Consider the following 17071-nt stretch of genomic DNA (forward strand, 5'->3'; position numbering starts at 1 on the left):
CTGGGCATCGTTCTGACTTCACCTGCACTCTTGCGCAAGAGGCAGACGTTTTGTTCACTGCATTAACCTCCGAAGCCCGATCGAAAAGACCATCAGGTTTTCCTGATGGACCATCAGAGTTTCTTGATGGTCCATCAGACTTTTTTGATGGTCCATCAGGTTTCCTGATGGACCATCAAAGAAGTCTGATGGACCATCAGCCCACTCCTGATGGACCATCAGCCCATTCCTGACGGACCATTAGACTTCTTTGATGGCCCATCAGGCTTCCTGATGGACCATCAAGAAGGTCTGATGGACCATCAAGAAAGTCTGATGGACCATCAGCCCATTCTTGACGCACCATCCGACTGTCCTGATGGACCATTAGACTTCTTTGATGGCCCATCAGGCTTCCTGATGGACCATCAAGAAGGTCTGATGGACCATCAAGAAGGTCTGATGGACCATCAAGAAGGTCTGATGGACCATCAAGAAAGTCTGATGGACCATCAGCCCATTCTTGACGCACTATCCGACCGTCCTGATGGACCATCAGATGCGTTTAGATGGTCCGTCAGAAGTTCCTGACGGCGCCTAATGGTCTGTTGGACACTCTTGATGGGCTGTCAGAGGTGGTCTAATGGTCGTCAGAAGTTTTATGTTTCACTTCGGTTCCATCAAAAGCGCCTTATTTCCCGGCCGTCGGGACTTTCTTTGCGCACAATGTTTATCAAAAGTGCTTGATTAATTGTTGCTCGCGGTATTCTGACGGCGCCGTCAGAGGCGTTTAATAACAATTGATATATGGGTCGCGACATATTTGCCAGCATGTGATGAGTCGCGGGCTCGCGAGGTGCTGACGCAACTATGTCACGCGATTTGTCTTTACTCACTGAGTCCCCGATTCACCGGCAACTGTGCGTTCGTCTGCAATCACGCACCGTGGAAATTTCCCGTACTCACGGTAGGATTCATCGTTTCGCATATGCTTCATCTACGCCTTTCATTACCAACGGAAGGTGGACAGACTTTTCGTCGACACATTAATTTTTATAGACACGGCACCCCCCGAGCCCCGCAACCGTTGTGCGCATCGGATGGTCGCGGCGGCAATTAAGTTCAGCTTCCAAACAGACCGCGCGGCCATTGCTTTGCTTTACTTTGCTCGAAGGTTAAATAGTCGGGGGAATGCGCCACCGCCTCGCTGAATGAGCGGCCCAAAGTCGAGGAGGCTCCGCAACTTTGCACGCTACAAAATAGGCGATTTGAGGCTATGTCGCGATAAAAAAAGCTGTCGTTGAATCTCGACTATGATATATGATGGGCCGCAGCCGCGTGGTCAATGGGTTGATGTGATTTTTTTTATTAAGGAAAAGCCTTATATGTCTCGTCATTCAGACGACCTTAAAAGTTCTTGAGCGGAAACACGTCGAGTCACGAAAGGTACTAAAACCGGCGACATGAAAGGTAGAAAAACCTGCATTATTCAGTATTCAGCTGCACTATACTTCGTTTCAGCTTCGGTCCGAGCGCGGCCGCTGTTATGAGCCGAAGGGCCAATCAGACAGCGAAAGAGACACAACGTCATGGCGTGCTCTCTGCAATACCAGCCTGTATTCGCCGTCTCCCTGTGTGCGTTCCTTCGCCGGCTAGTCGTATCAAGCGCAGAGAGCACACCATGACGCTGCGCTTTTTGCGTTGTTTGATTGGCCCTTCGGCTTATAACATCGGCCGCGCTCGGACCGAAGCTGAAACGAAGTAGAGAACCCTTTTGGACCAGGGCGGTCGTTAACGAAGCAGCTTCGCATGGGTTTTAGACTAAATTAAAGTTTTCAACACCACCGCCACCCACATAGATATAATAAAAATAAATAGAAAACACAAAAAAAAAAACTCGCACAAAAAACGTTTTCTTCCTTCGCCCAAAGGGGGACTCGAACCAGCGACCTCTCGTTCCGTATGCCGACGCGCTAACCCTGCGCCACGGGCGGACGACTGTCGAGGGTCGCGTAAATTATGAGTTAGTCTTTATTGTATCCGCTACTGCCGACGCATCGGCTATTTGCGGCGCCAGTTTCTTTACACGCAGTGTTGACACTTGACATATTTCTCTCAAAAATGTTCTCATTCAAGTTCATACGCAGTGTTCGACACTCGACGATCCGTTAATTTCAATGTATACTTTATATTTTGAAAAACATTCGCCGCTTATATCCGTTCGAGCAACTGCGTCTTCAAAAGCTTCGAATCCAAATCCAAATCCAGTTGTTTCGTGCGCTTTGTTGCCTCGGCAGCCTCACCCTTCCTCGTGGAGTGTTTTCGAGGTTTTAGATATTTCGGTAGGTTTCACTCGATTTGGCGAGAACGGAGAAATAAGCGACGTCCACAGGACTTTATTTAAAAACTGCAATCCTTCGAATGTGGTCGACTTCGAGCGTAGGACGGCGACGCGAACGCTCGAGGAGGCTATTTCGACGCCGAGATCCTCGAACTGACGGGTGAGTGTGTATTTTTTACCATCCCGAAGTGCGACGTAGCCACAAGCAGTCGCCGTTTTCTTTCTTTTTTATTGCGACTGTAATTAAAAGTGAACATTGTAGATTGCTTGTATGGGGCACCAAGCTAGGCAGATGAATGCATACTTCAGTTGAGCGTGTGGACTGAACTGCCTTGCACGTGATATCATATGGCACCCTGCAAGCCGCCATTGCTCCTGTGCCTTAAGTCCGCGCTAATTTACTCGTACTCCACCGTTCCGAGTTTCACACTCCGAGCGTAGCAACTAAATGAAGCATAGCGTACAGTAGCGCAACACACCGTAGCTGTCGGCGAGCTGTATGAGCCACTTCCGACCACAGTTTTATGACAAACCCAGCATTTCGCGGATGCCAAAATTATTTTGAGCATAAATTAATTAAGGGCTCTGTAAAATGGTAAAGTAAAAGCCCCCCCCCCCCCCAAAAAAAAAAAAAAAAAGAAAAGAAATGCGCGGCGACGTTGGGAAATTTTTACCATTGTTTTAATATTTGTGAAAGGTTTGAAGACTCGCTTCGACCAGATATGCTGAATGTTACTTTGACCGATCTATTTATTGACCATGCATGCTGCTTAGATTCAAATGAAAGACAACATTCTTGAACCCGCTTGTCAAAACAAGAAACTCTCAAACTTGTCAGATATCTTGGGTTTCCGTCTTCCAGCGCGAGACGGAACCTGTCGATGTGCTACTCCAATACTGGCACACCACCGTTCAATAAATAGCACATTAATTAGTTTTCAGGCGAGATGCATGGACAAACTTTTTCCGCAACGTTTTCGCTTTCCAATCGAAGTATCTTTATTCGCAGGGCTGTGCATTCTACAAAGGGAAGCGATCGGACTGTCCTCTCATCTCGACAACTTTTCTGTCGCTGTACCATCATAACGCTATTGTTCGATGGGTAATTGGTTTTCAGGTGAGATTCGGGAACAAACCTTTTCCGTAATGGTCCTGGCTTTGAAATCAAATCATTTTACTCGCTGGGTTAAGCATTCTTCAACTGAAATGAGGCAGCGATCCACTGCACTCCTCGTCTCGGCGACGTTTCTGTCAGCGCGAAGAAATGACTTGGACTTCGAGAAATACTCGGTGCAAAAAGAGCACGCTTGAGTGTCAGTCCTTTGGTGGCGCTTCTGTCTATTTAATGAACAGAGCGCCAAACTCTTGCGCTCCGCAGCACAAACTTAGGCGCACAATCGTGGCTGATTCAATGTCAATTCATGCGAGTCATATAATACATGGCTTGCATTGATGTTGCATCAGCTGCCATTGCTTCCTGGCCAATTTATTTATTCATGATCACAGATGTACAGTCGGGGACGAAAGTCCCCAGGACGTGCTAGCTGCGGCTGAAACCCATTGCTCTGCCACCTGCCGGCGGGTCGCCTGGTTTCGAGATCACACAAAAGCGCATGCGCGTCCTACTCTGCCTGCAAACATGTGCGTTCCCTGCTCTTCTGCAGCACAGCACCTAACTAGGAATTGGGCACATGGTACTGCCTCGGAGATAGCGCTGGCGCTGACGAGCGTCTGCTATACATTCCAAAACTCGAGATACCGCCTGGGGCATTGCGCCGCATTTCGTCGTGTCAGCGCACCTTGCTTTATAACCAGTTCAGCTTATCGCTTAATTGAGCTGCCGTGACTTCTTGCTTTATAGGTGCCGTGTCAGTAAGCACTATCTCCGAAGTGGTACCACGCGCCCGATTCCGAGTTAGGCGCCGCGCCGCAGCAGAGCGGGAAAGCGCACACGTTGGCAGGTACAATAGGACGCACGTGCGCCCTTCTGCGATCTCGAAACCAGGCGACCCGCCGGCAGATGGCAGAGGAATGCGTTTCAGTCGCAGCTTACGTGTCCTGGAGACTTTTGTCCCCGACTGTACCTACAAGAAACCCAAGAGGAAATGGCAACTGAACTGGCCAGGCGCAAACAGGCAGCTGAAGCATCTGCAAGTTCACACAAAGCTGCTCCTCCCAGGAACGTCAGCCCTTGTGCCCTCTAACGCAAAGCAGTTTTTGTAGAAATTTTGTCACCAGAATATCATTACCTGTCTATGTAATGTGGTACAGCCTATTTTTTCTGGGAGTGTCCAAAAGCTAAATCTTAACGCTAATTAAATTTTTAGATGCGGTTTATGTCAGGACAAAAGCTGAAAGTGACGATGTTGCAAGGCTCTCAAAAGCAGCGCCAGCCACATATGGCTAGCAGCGACCGAAACGGGCACACAACTGGCCAATCCAATTGATGCAGAAAGAGAGCTGGTCGTGCACAAAATGTGAGTGTGGAGAGCAGCTTGGGAATCCCAACACTGCGTAATGTCATGTCGAGTCCTTAACATTTATACTTCCTTGGGATTGCTCTGTTTCACCACTCAGTCAAGGCTTTGCAGTTTACCAAGCCTTCTTTATTTCACGAAGGCCAGTAAAGCAGTCGGGAGTGACAAGGAAGACAAAGAATCAACTAAATCAGAAAAAAAAAGAAAAATAGCACAGGGATCCAGTTTGGTGCCGGCAACAATGTGTTGTCATGATTTGTTGATGAGGAATGCCATGCTTTCTGCCTACACCCCAATGTGCGTGAGAATGCTGCAAGGGGGCACACCAGCAGAGCTGCTAGAAACACCTTTCTCTGACTTACCCTGCTCTATCAATTGCAGGACTACCTGCGGCTCGGCTGTTGATGCAAAAGGTGCTGTAGGGCCCTACTGCCTAACGTGTAAGTCATTTATGGCCTGACCTCTGGGTACTCGTATGTTTACCGTACTAACAGAACCCATGCTTTAGCATTAAAAAGGTAACTTTTTTAATGAACCTGCAGTATATGAAAGAAGTTTGCTGTGCGGTGATAGAGCCGAACATGTCATAAGCAACACATGGCTTATATCTTGCATAGAGGATATTCATTCATAAAGGGTGGAAACAATAATGCTGAGAAAGAAGGCATGAACGGCAAAGAGCTCTCTACTCTACTGTTGTGGCTGCGCTCTGTTGCTGAGCAGAATGACCGAGGAATGTCCTTCCTACGTCATGACTACGTAGCAAGTTCCCCAATGTTGCTAGATTACCTCCCAAATAGGCTCCACATGCATCCACCAGGTGCACATTGAAAGATTGTTTGATTAGCTTTAAAATTAGTTTGCTTGTGCCCTTCAGGAAAGGACTGGTATTTTTGAGGTTATGTTGCAACCTGCAACTCATTAAAGCGATAAAATGAGCGCTGGAATTTGGTTTCTGTACCTCTTTAATGTGAAATTGTTTTTTTCAGTTGCTGACGAGGACATCCTTGCAAAGAATGAGATCGTGGATCCTAGCATCGGCCTCCAGAAAAGGAAGGAATGGTAAAATAGAAAAACTTTTCACTTTCATTCAGTGTATAATATACATTAAAAGAGTTTAGGATAGTGCAGGGGTGGCCAGAGTGACATGGAGTTAGAGCCGCAGACAAAACTACGAAAGTTTAGAGTCGCTGGAAGAAAGAAAGGGGGGGTGCTACTTTTAACAAGAAACAATATGCAGGGAACAGTTATTTCCATAGATTACAAGTATAATGGGCGATAACAACAAATGACACTATGCATCAGAAGGTCCTTTCCACTGCTAAGCAAAAATTAATACACGATTCACTAGCCAGTCACTGCCCCTGACAACTGTTATGCGTATACGGTTGAAAGTCTTTTAGAACAATAAAGGAAACGGGGTCACTCGACGCATCTATGAGGCAAAAAGCATTCCAGGTGTTGTGGGATGTTGCTAGCTACCAACTAACACAGGTACCGATAGAGTAACCAAAGGGTTATCTCAACAGCGGCGATATCTCAAAGGAGACGTCAAACCTAGTAGCCCGCGGTCCCCACATCTCCGCTGCAATGTAGGCGACGTTTAGGGCTACATTACCGCGGGTCGGTTCGATTAATTACCTCCGTCGGTGCCAATGATCGTCTACCTTGTCTCACTCTCTCGAATATAGCGGAAGAGAAGACACACGTACCAGAGTAAGGACAGAGTCCAAGAGCATTTATTAGAATACTCTTAAAACGAACTACAATGTCCCCATCCAAAATGCCCCCCGCGCCGGCAAGGTAAGAAAAGGTCCTTACCTGGCCAGACGCGGGGTTCCGGAGAGCCAAGACCGGGGAAGCATCGGAGAAGTCGCCGACGCACGTCCTATCTCTTTCGCGGTCACCCGGACGAGTCCCTTTCCCGAAAGCGGGAAAACAAGAGGCGAAACCTCCTCGCCTGTCAGCAGTGATCCGCAACCGAGCGGGGGGACGGAAAGAGGTCCCCCCGGGAGAGAGTGAGAGGAGAGCCCCCCAAGCCAGGCGGCCCTCTGCCTCACGAACAGGACGGAGCTCACGGCGAAGAAGGCCGAGCGTTCCGACCCGCGGCCGTTATCACAGCCATCGGGGAAGGGAGACCAGAGGAATCCCCACATCCCCCCCTCCTTAAAACGGTAGGTGGGTCTCAAGAAACAATAAAGGAGGCCCACCTGCTCTCATAAAATAATATATCTCTCTGCGCATCCCCAACAAATACATGCGACACCCAGCGCGCGTCTTCACAGTGTCCGCCGTCAAGAGCTGGCCCGCAGGACCAAAGACCTGGAAAGTTCAAGTTCCAAGCACTTGACAGTCGTCGCCACAGCACCGCAGAGCATCACAGGCACCATTTTGACGCCGCTGGACCCAGGTGTCGCGGTACAAGCTGGCCTGCAGTGGGGGGCAGTCAGGCGGTCGTGAAGGCGGCAGCACCGAAAGACCAACGACCGCCGCCCACCGGCGGAGACCAGCTGGTGAAGTCCCAGACACGCTGCCCAGGGGGTTCGGCGCCATCTCGGCCGCAGTGGGCTGGTGAAGGGGGGGTGCACGACCTCGGAGGAGACCTGCGAAGTCGTTTTGCGCCAGCAGCCAACACGCCCAAAGCCGGCCGTAGACCTCCCCAAAGGGAAGAAAGGGCGCTGCAGCCTCCGAAAGAGGGGGCGCGCGCAACCGACGCTCGCCTGCCTCGGGCCGCAAAGGCGGCGGAAACGGGCAGGAGCAAACGACAAACAAAAACCACAAAGAAGGTGGCCAGTTTGTCAACGGTGACAGGAACATGCCAGAGTGACCCGCTTCGACACCGGAAGAAGCCATAAAAAAGGGGGCCCCTCCGTTCGAAACGCGTCCACATACCAAGCAAACTAATTGAGTTCGCTTAATGTGGGCACCGGGGAGAGAGCTTCTAGGAAAAACGCCGAGTTCTCAATCCTTTGCACAGGCAGCTAACACAGAGGCTGCCTACAATACCCGGTTTTATAGTTACCGGAAGAGTCCGTTGACTATAAGTGGCCAAAAACAGATAACAGTCTGCAGCTGACCCATCTTCGGAAGTCGAGGTAAACGGATACGGGGACTTCGAAGGGGCGGATAGAAACAAACCGCCATGCATGCGCGTCTGCGAGCGGGGAAGATGCAAGTTCCCGCGCAATATAGCCGCCATCTTGCTCCCCAGAGAGGAAGACAAAAGGGGCCGTAGCTCACACGCTCAAACCTGCTAGTTTCGCCAACTATTTGAGCTAGCTAGCTTACCGAGGCTAGAAAAACATGTCTTGCACTCGATACGGCTTGATCAAGGACTCACAACGGTGTGGACCCTTCTTTTGAGGCAAGGCCAGGTTTCAGAGCGACGTAACTGCTGAGAGTCTTAGAGTCGCTCTTCCACCTGGATTACGCGAGTCTGACAGATATCGCCAAAGGGGGCTCTGACTACATGGCGCCTGGGTTTCAGAGCAACATAACTTCCGAAAGTCTTAGAGTCACTCGTCCACCCAGATACTGTCACAGTGCGCATCAGACCGCGTAGCGCCACCACCATGAACGCAAAACTAGTGTCGTTCTTGGAAAACGACAACAGGCTGCAGGAGTACATTGGCATCAAGCAGATACAAATCTTTCCCGAAGAAAACCCTCCGCGCCCACTGCAATACCAGCAGTGAATACAGCGCGCGCGTCAACAGTGTGCAAACTGCTTCTCGACGCCGACGATTACGCGGCCCGGCTCCCGGAGCCCGTCAGTAGCAGTACCAGCTACTTATCGACGTCATTGGCAGGCGTACCGTCCGACTCTAAATGAGTGTCCGCGACTACTCCGAGTCAAAGAAAACGCGAATATTTACATTCCCAGATTGCACTGCTGATCCTTCGCTACTCTTTTCTGCCAAGCCTCGCTCCCCGCCGGACATAAAAGTCCACCCGGTACTCAAAAACGTCATCAAAACTTCTATTTACATTTTCCCTTCAGGACAAGTTGTTGGAGGCGCGCAAGGAACCCAAATACACACAGGTGAAGGGTTCGCCTCAAGCATGGAGAACAAAGGGTCTCCCGCAACAACGAATGTTGCTTGACGCACGCTAATTCAAAATAGGAACGCGCGTACGAATCACACTGCGCTCGCTCAAAGGAGTGGCACTGCGGGTTGCCGACTCGGCATTAATCGCTCAACCATAAGTGACGAGATCAGGACGCTCATGGTACGGGGCGATCAAAGGCAAGGAATTGCTGGCAAAGGCCGGACAAGGGGACGGAGGCCAGGAGCCACGACCACGATAAAGGAAGTCGTGGCCCCACGTTGGGCGCCATTTTATGTGGGATTTTGCTACCAACACAGGTACCGATAGAGTAACCAAAGGATTATCTCAACAGCGGCGATATCTCAAAGAAGACGTCAAACCTAGTAGCGCGGTCCCCACATCTCCGCGGCAATATAGACGAACGTTTAGGGCTAGATTACGGCGGGTTGGTTCGATTAATTACCTCCGTCGGTGCCAATGATCGTCTACCTTGTCTCACTCTCTCGAATATAGCGGAAGAGAAGACACACGTACCAGAGTAAGGACAGAGTCCAAGAGCATTTATTAGAATACTCTTAAAACGAACTACATTGTCCCCATCCAAAATGCCCCCCGCGCCTGCAAGGTAAGAAAAGGTCCTTACCTGGCCAGACGCGGGGTTCCGGAGAGCCAAGACCGGGGAAGCATCGGAGAAGTCGCCGACGCACGTCCTATCTCTTTCGCGGTCACCCGGACGAGTCCCTTTCCCGAAAGCAGGAAAACAAGAGGCGAAACCTCCTCGCCTGTCAGCAGTGATCCGCAACCGAGCGGGGGGACGGAAAGAGGTCCCCCCGGGAGAGAGTGAGAGGAGAGCCCCCCAAGCCAGGCGGCCCTCTGCCTCACGAACAGGACGGAGCTCACGGCGAAGAAGGCCGAGCGTTCCGACCCGCGGCCGTTATCACAGCCATCGGGGAAGGGAGACCAGAGGAATCCCCACAGTGTATATATGTAGTGTGTTGCCAGGCTGCCAAGACTTGTAGCTCTTTCTAAATTCTAGAACCCTTTTCGTCTAGGGGACACGTTTTCCAGGGAGCCGCGAGCTGCACTTGGACCCGCAAAGAGCCGCGTGCGGCTCGCGAGCCTCACTTTGGCCACTCCTGAGATAATGTAAGCACAGTAGATTGAATCGATTGCAACAAGAAGTCATTAAAACATTATTGTAGCCAGGCTCTTAATTGTAGTTACAGCCAGTGCCTGGAAAACATTCTGTTGTCATGCTCACCTGATGCAACTAAGGGATTATGCTGCTGTTTCATGCAGATGCCATGAAGCTTTGTAGGCCCATCAGCTTCGCAGACGCCCATGAAGATAGGAATTCATGTGTAGTGCTGTCTTAAATTTAAAGGCCTAAATTTTATTAATGTAATAATTTTAGTGCATTTTCAATGCATCTTGGAGTATACAGTACCACTCTACGTCAACGACTGGTATATGTGAAGCTGTTTCTCGCTTTTGTTTATAACAGATCCATGTCGGGCAAGGTGTGCACGTCAACCAGGAATGCGGGCAACATGCGGAGAGCAGAGTGCGACTCCATGTTTTGCAAGATCACTGCTGCTTCCATAGGGTGAGTGGAAGTGCTTTTGGAGAGGTCGGTGACCGGCACCCTCTCCAACAAGGCAAAGGCAGTGAGGCAAGAGAAGGCGTTTGCCCCGCTCACTCAGCGCAAGGTGCAGGCTCTCTCATTAAGCAAGCATTTTTAAAATCTTGATATGAATCTCGCGGAGTCGCGTAAAATATTTCATGCTAAATTCGTATCAACGAAAGAGAAACAAAATTTATATTTTGAAACACAAGGAATGCATGAATGGGCATTTATTTATGACAGAAAATATCTTGTATGCAATTTACACGATTCTAACACGCCCCCGATAGTAACACACGGTTATAATCAACCCACGAATGTTGAAAAAATGAATTAATGTCGATTCTACTGCGCAGGTAAATGTCGATTCTACTTCGCAGATAAAATAATGACGGCTGAACAACATACACTTTGTGGAAAACATTTTATCAAATGCACATACTCGGAAAGTGCCCACACTATGTGCTGTTGAAGCCCTACATCAAAAACTTGCAAGCAAAAATTCAGTTTCTTTGTCTTTCCAACCAAGCTCGCATGTCACCGTGGACCACACCGAAGACACCACCAACATCACTCGGTTTTCTGTTTTTGCCAACGCAGTTACTTTGTTTTTTAGAGGTAACCTTATAGTAAGATCGGTTTTGCTTTTCCAAGGCTGAAACACCATTCCACGAGATCGCAAAAACAAAAAAGCGATTTTGGATTCAGATTGGATTGGATTTGAAACGTGTTGATGGTGACGGGGCTGGCCACTTTGCAGTTTTTTTTTAGCATTTTGTTTAGTTTTGGTTTTTGGGTCCGATTGTAACATGCATGTAATTTTGAGCTCCAGTTTTTGGGTAAAGTGCGGCTGATCCCTGGCAGCAACAGGCAATCAGCTGCCCGGAGCCTTGAAAGCTTACAGTCGCCGATCGTGGCCTCCTTGCCACTATCAGTTGTGGAGCACGCATTCGTATCAGCCGTCGCAGTGCGTAGAGGAATTCGGAACACCCAAAAATTTTCACGTCGTATACAATGCACTTCGGCCGGGGAATTTGTTAATTTGTTTTATTCCGAAATTCGTACCAGTTAGTATCACCGAGATTTTACTCTAGTAGGTTGTCTGCTAACACCTGGACATGTGATGGGGGTACCCCGCCAAGAATGAGTCAATCATAACAGATAATAACCGTAAATAATCGCACATTTGTATTTTGAACAGATAATTTTATTTTTCGTTCTAAGCAACAAACTCGAGCAAGTGCTCGAAGAGAAGTCAACGGAGAGCTCGATGCGTCGTGGGCTATCCGGCAAAGCTGGCGTGGCTACGAGCTGTGCCGTTCGGGTGCATAGTGGTGGTGTAGACGTGTTACAGCCTAGCCATTTGAAACACCTGTGGGCTTTACGTGGACCAAAGCGGACTAAGCTGTCTAAGCGCCTATGTGTGAGATAAGTAATGTCAAGGTCATCGCGTTCAGGGCGAGATTACTCCAACAGTTGAGTATACCTCCAAACAGCGGCGCTCCTCCGATGTGTAGTGCAGCTACATAGCGGTTTTCGCCATGTCACGACTACGTCCAAGATCCCCAACATTGTTAGATTACCTCCCAACGAAGCTTCAGAGGCCTCCACCAGGTGCACATTGAAAGACTGTTTAATTACCTTTAAATTTAGAGCCAGGCCATGAATGGAAGATCTTTCAAGGAATGTGAAAGATTGTTTTTATATAGAACTGCATTGTTCTTTCTGGTGCTCATGATGCTATTTTTTTTAATTCTGTGGCGTGTCTAAGCTGTTACCACAGCGAGGGATGATAACCAAGTATAAGCAGTTTCCAACGTACATTGTCTACTTATCTACAGTTGTAGCTCCTATTTCTTACAAGGTCACTAGCCTAGCAGTGAGATTTATAGACATGGGCTACCTGTTTTGTGCTTAAAAGAGTCTAACAGAAGCCAGGGTGAGCTGTCTATTGGGAGTGGAACATAAATCAGGATACTGCGGTACTTTTGCTTTCATGGTGATCTCTGAACACTGTAAATACTAAGAAACTTTGAAGGTTTGTTAGGTGCCAGCTGCCACTTAATTGCTTTTATTTGAGACTAATTTACCCTTGGTCTTCTCAAACTATGACCCTCCAGCCTGTATTTATGATGTTCTATATTGTTTTAAGTCTGAGCACTGCAAAAAATAATCACCCTGGAATTTCAATATTCCAGGCTGCTTTTGACTACACCTGAGGGAGAAAGGTACCACCAGGCTGAAAGGGCAGCCCGGCACCAGAAGATATGGCGGTACCTGTCAGAAAAGCTGTCCAATCTCAAAAGAAATCACTACCAAGGTATGTGCATCTATACTCTAACTTCCTTAATTAAGTAATATACTATTCTGGGTCTCAAGTTTACAAGCAATTATTTTAAATGACGGTACAGATAAATTATTTAGTGGTTAATATATCTAAATGTTTATGCAAACAACTTTAAAGTAGTCTGTTGATCAGCTGACCACTTGAAAAAGGCTGTGGGTTGCTTGGTCGCTACTGCCATCCCATCAGGCCGTGCTCGCTCACTCTCCAAAAAGTTGCATGGTCACACAATTACAATGAAGCACGTCACTCTTACTGCCCCTTAGTCGTCTCTAGGCCCACTCTGCTGTTAACGTATGTCAATGGTCGTCCTGTGTTTGGACTCATTGCTGATCTCTGAATTGCCCTTGATATGTCCAGGCTCATCCCTTTGCTGCCTGTCCTCCCCCGATGCGTGGTCCCACCACGGACTGCCCATGCTGTTGCAGGTCTGCCATCGCTTGCACCCCATGTTGTAGCCTTTTTACCCTTTTCTTCATATTAATTTAGCTTAATTTATATATTGCCAATACTATTGAAATGGAACAATTGTACTATCGCAGCCAATATGAGCTGAAACGCCACTGCACGTGGCACGCGATGAGAGTTGTCTCTCAGATTGTTCAGCAAACCTTGGTATGCTTTGAGGTAGAAACAAATCACTTCTTGTGCTCGTTGCACCACTATGCCGTTCCGTGTCAATTTTCAGCTCATGGTGGCACAATGAGTGCAAGAAGCAACCTGCCTAAACCTCAGCAAACACAGCGGTTCACTGATAATCCGACAGGTGGCTCTGATAGTACCGCACGCCAAGCGTCATGGCGCTTCAACTAATATTGGTCACAATAGTACTTCCTCGAATGTTTCTGGTTTTTCTGTACTACCTAGCCATTCCGCCCAGCGAAACAATGTATGATTTCATAACTTCATAATAAAAATATCAAAGCAAAGCAGCTTGTTTGACTTTCTTCTTATTAGTAGCTGCATTCGCCGTACTCAAATGTCGGGCTGGCGATTACCAGTGTGCAGTGGACAATATAATTAAATTCTAAGTGGGATATGCACCTCGTCATGCTCCAGGCATGGCATAATTAAGTTTCCAGATTATGCATTCACATATTGTTGTGTTTTTTAAGTTGTGGCCAACTCGATTTGTTTCAAATTAGCCATGAAACCACCCTAATCAAACCGTAAAAAAATAGGCGTCTCAAAATACGACAGGTCATTCGACCATCAGACCAATCCAACACACCATCAAACCATCAGGCCATCAAACCATCAGGCCAACAGACCATCAAACCATCAGGCCATCAAACCATCAGGCCAACAGACCATCAAACCATCAGGCCAATAGACCATCAAACCATCAGACGTCCCAAAATACGACTCCATCAGACCATCAGACCATCAGGATTTTCCTGATGGTCTTTTCGATAGGGAGTACACCACAAGCTGTCCTATTCTTACCACCCTTCGTCTAGCGGGATCGCGTCTACAGGTTTTCTCGCACATTTTAATCCAAGCGACGACCAATTTAATCCCGGGGTCACTCAATTTAATCCAAGCGCCATAAAATTTAATCCAAGCGCCACACAATTTAATCCCGGGGTCAGTCAATTTAATCCACAATATATATGTATATGCGCTTATTGTGTTCAGTGGTCGTGTTCCGCTTACACATTTGGTAACGTAGGACAATTGTTTATGCAATTAGAATTGGGGGGGGGCAATTGATAATTTGATCACTAATGTGATTACTTTGAGTTACTAGTCACACTACTGACGAGGCTTAATTGATATGTTGGTTACTCTTTTTAAAGCGCAGCTCTTTTAGGCACCTGTTTCCGGCTTGAGCGGCGTCGGCGTAACTACGCGGTGCATGATGGGAAAATTCCACCGCTAATTTTAGCAGAAAAATTTCCCCGCTAAATCTAGCGAAAAATTTTAACTGCTAAATCTAATAAAAAATTTTCCAAGCTAAATCTAATAGAAAATTTTCCCCGCTGTATTTAGCGAAAAATTTCCTGCGCTAAATCTAGCGGAACATTTTCTCGCTATATTTAGCGGATACTTTCCCCCGCTAAATCTAGCGGAAAATCTTTCCGGCTAGATTTAACAGAAAATGTTCCCCGCTATATTTAGCGGAAAAATTTTCCCCTCTCTATCTAGCGAAAAATATTCCCCCTATATTTAGTGGAATATTTCCCCCGCTAAATCTAGCGGAAAATTTCCCTAGCTAGATTTATCGGAAAATTTGCGCCGCTAAGTCTAGCGGAAAAGCTTCCCCGCAAAATCTAGCAGAAAATTTTTCCGCTAAATCTAGCGGAATGTTTTTCCTGCTAAATCTAGCAGAACATTTGTCCCGCTAAATTTAGCGGACAATTTTCTACGCTAAATCTAGTGGAAAATTTTTCCCGCTATATTTAGCAGAAAATGTCCCCCGCTAAATCTAGCGGAAAATCTTCCCAGCTAGATTTAGCGGAAAATTTACCCCGCTAACCCTAGCGGAAATTTTTCCCCCTATATCTAGCGTAAAATTTTCTCCGCTAAATTTAGCGGAAAGATGTCATCGCTAAATTTAGCGGAAATGTTTCCCGCTAAATTTAGCGGGGTATTTTCCTCGCTGTTTAGCGGAAAAATTTCAGCGCTAAAACTAGCGGAAAATTTTCCTCGCTAAGTCTAGCGGAAAAATTTCCCCGTTAACTTTAGCGGAAAATCTTCCCCGCTAAATCTAGCGGAAAATTTCTAGCTGGGAAATTTTCCGCTAGATTTAGCGGGTAACATTTTCCGCTAGATTTGGCGGGAAAAATGTTCCGCTTAATTTAGTGGGAAAAATTTTCCGCTAGATTTAGCGGGAAAATGTTCCACTAGATTAAGCGGTGAGATCTTTCCGCTAGACTTGGCGGGGCAAATTTTCCGCTAAATCTAGCTGGTAAATTTTTCCGCTAGATTTAGCAGGGAAAATTTTCCGCCAGATTTAGTGGGAAAAATTTTCCACTAGATTTAGCGGGGAAGCTTTTCCGCTAGACTTTGGGGGGCAAATTTTTCGCTAACTCTAGCTGGGAAAATTTTCCGCTAGATTTAGCGGGGAAAACTTTCCTCTAGATATAGCGGGAAAAATTTTTGCGATAATTGTAGTGGAAACATTTTACACTAGATTTAGCGGGGCAAATTTTCCGCTAGACTTAGCGGGGAAAATTGTCCGCTAAATCTAGTTGGGAAATTTTCCCGCTAGATTTAGCGGGGAAAATTTTCCGCTAGGTTTAGCGGGAAAAATTTTCCACTAGATTTAGCGGGAAAACTTTTCCGCTAGACTTTGCTGGGCAAATTTTTCGCTAAATTTAGCTGGGAAAATGTTCCGCTAGATTTTGCGGGGAAGACTTTACGCTAGATTTAGCGGGAAAAAAATTTCCGCTAAATTTAGTGGGAAAAATTTTACACTAGATTTAGGGGGGACAATTTTCCGCAAGACTTAGCGGGGAAACTTTTCAGCTAAATCTAGCTGGTGAATTGTTCCGCTAGATTTATCGGGGAAAATTTTCCGCTAGATTTCGCGGGAAAAATTGTCCACTAGATTTAGCGGGGAAACGTTTCCGCTAGGCTTTGCGGGGCAAATTTTTCGCTAAATCTAGCGGGGAAAATTTTCCGCTAGATTTAGCGGGGAAAACTTTCCGCTAGGTTCAGCGGGAAAAAATTTCCCGCTAAATTTAGCGGGAAAAATTTTCCACTAGATTTAGCGGGGAAAATTTTCTGCTAGACTTAGCGGGGAAAATTTTCCACTAGACTCTGCGGGGCAAATTTTTCATTAAATCTAGCTGGGAAGATTTTTCGATAGATTTAGCAGGGAAAGTTTTCCGCTTGATTTAGCGGGGAAATTTCTCCGCTAAATTTAGCAGGGGAATTTACCCATCATTCAACGCGTGGTTACGCCGACGGCGCCGGCGACGCCGACGCGGCTGAAGCCGGAAACGGGTGCCTAAGAGCTGCGCTCTAAAAAGAGTAACCAACATATCAATGAAGCCTCGTAGTAGTTAATAGTAGGACTAGTAACTCAAAGTAATCACATTAGTGATCAAATTCTCAATCGCCCCCCGAAAATTCTAATTGTATGAACAATTGTTCTAAGTTACCAAATGTGTAAGCGAAACACGACCACTGAACACCCCCAATAAGTGCATATATATATATATATATATATATATATATATATATTGTGGATCAAATTGACTGACCCCGGGATTAAATTGTGTGGCGCTTGGATTAAATTGTATGGCGCT

General features: G+C 47.1%; 1 protein-coding gene across 3 annotated transcripts; it reads left to right on the forward strand.

Annotated features, from left to right (window-relative positions):
• The first annotated feature begins 2096 nt into the window (after positions 1-2096).
• Positions 2097-13739, forward strand: LOC121834548. 3 transcript variants are annotated; one of them, XM_042288255.1, is made up of 8 exons: positions 2113-2480; positions 3330-3437; positions 5179-5237; positions 5787-5859; positions 9900-9993; positions 10352-10453; positions 12670-12791; positions 13176-13739. In XM_042288255.1, exons 4-8 carry the CDS (start codon positions 5814-5816, stop codon positions 13271-13273), a joined length of 462 nt encoding a protein of 153 aa, XP_042144189.1. In that variant the 5' UTR covers positions 2113-2480; positions 3330-3437; positions 5179-5237; positions 5787-5813; the 3' UTR covers positions 13274-13739. The 3 variants fall into 3 exon arrangements, 2 of the variants coding, with proteins under 2 accessions (XP_042144189.1, XP_042144190.1); XR_006077250.1 differs by lacking the exon at positions 9900-9993 and having other exon boundaries at positions 2097-2480; XM_042288256.1 differs by lacking the exons at positions 3330-3437; positions 5179-5237.
• Positions 13740-17071: the final 3332 nt, after the last annotated feature.

This window comes from Ixodes scapularis, unplaced genomic scaffold, assembly GCF_016920785.2.
Source record: "Ixodes scapularis isolate PalLabHiFi unplaced genomic scaffold, ASM1692078v2 ptg001361l_1___fragment_2___debris__unscaffolded, whole genome shotgun sequence".
NCBI classification, from domain to species: domain Eukaryota; kingdom Metazoa; phylum Arthropoda; class Arachnida; order Ixodida; family Ixodidae; genus Ixodes; species Ixodes scapularis.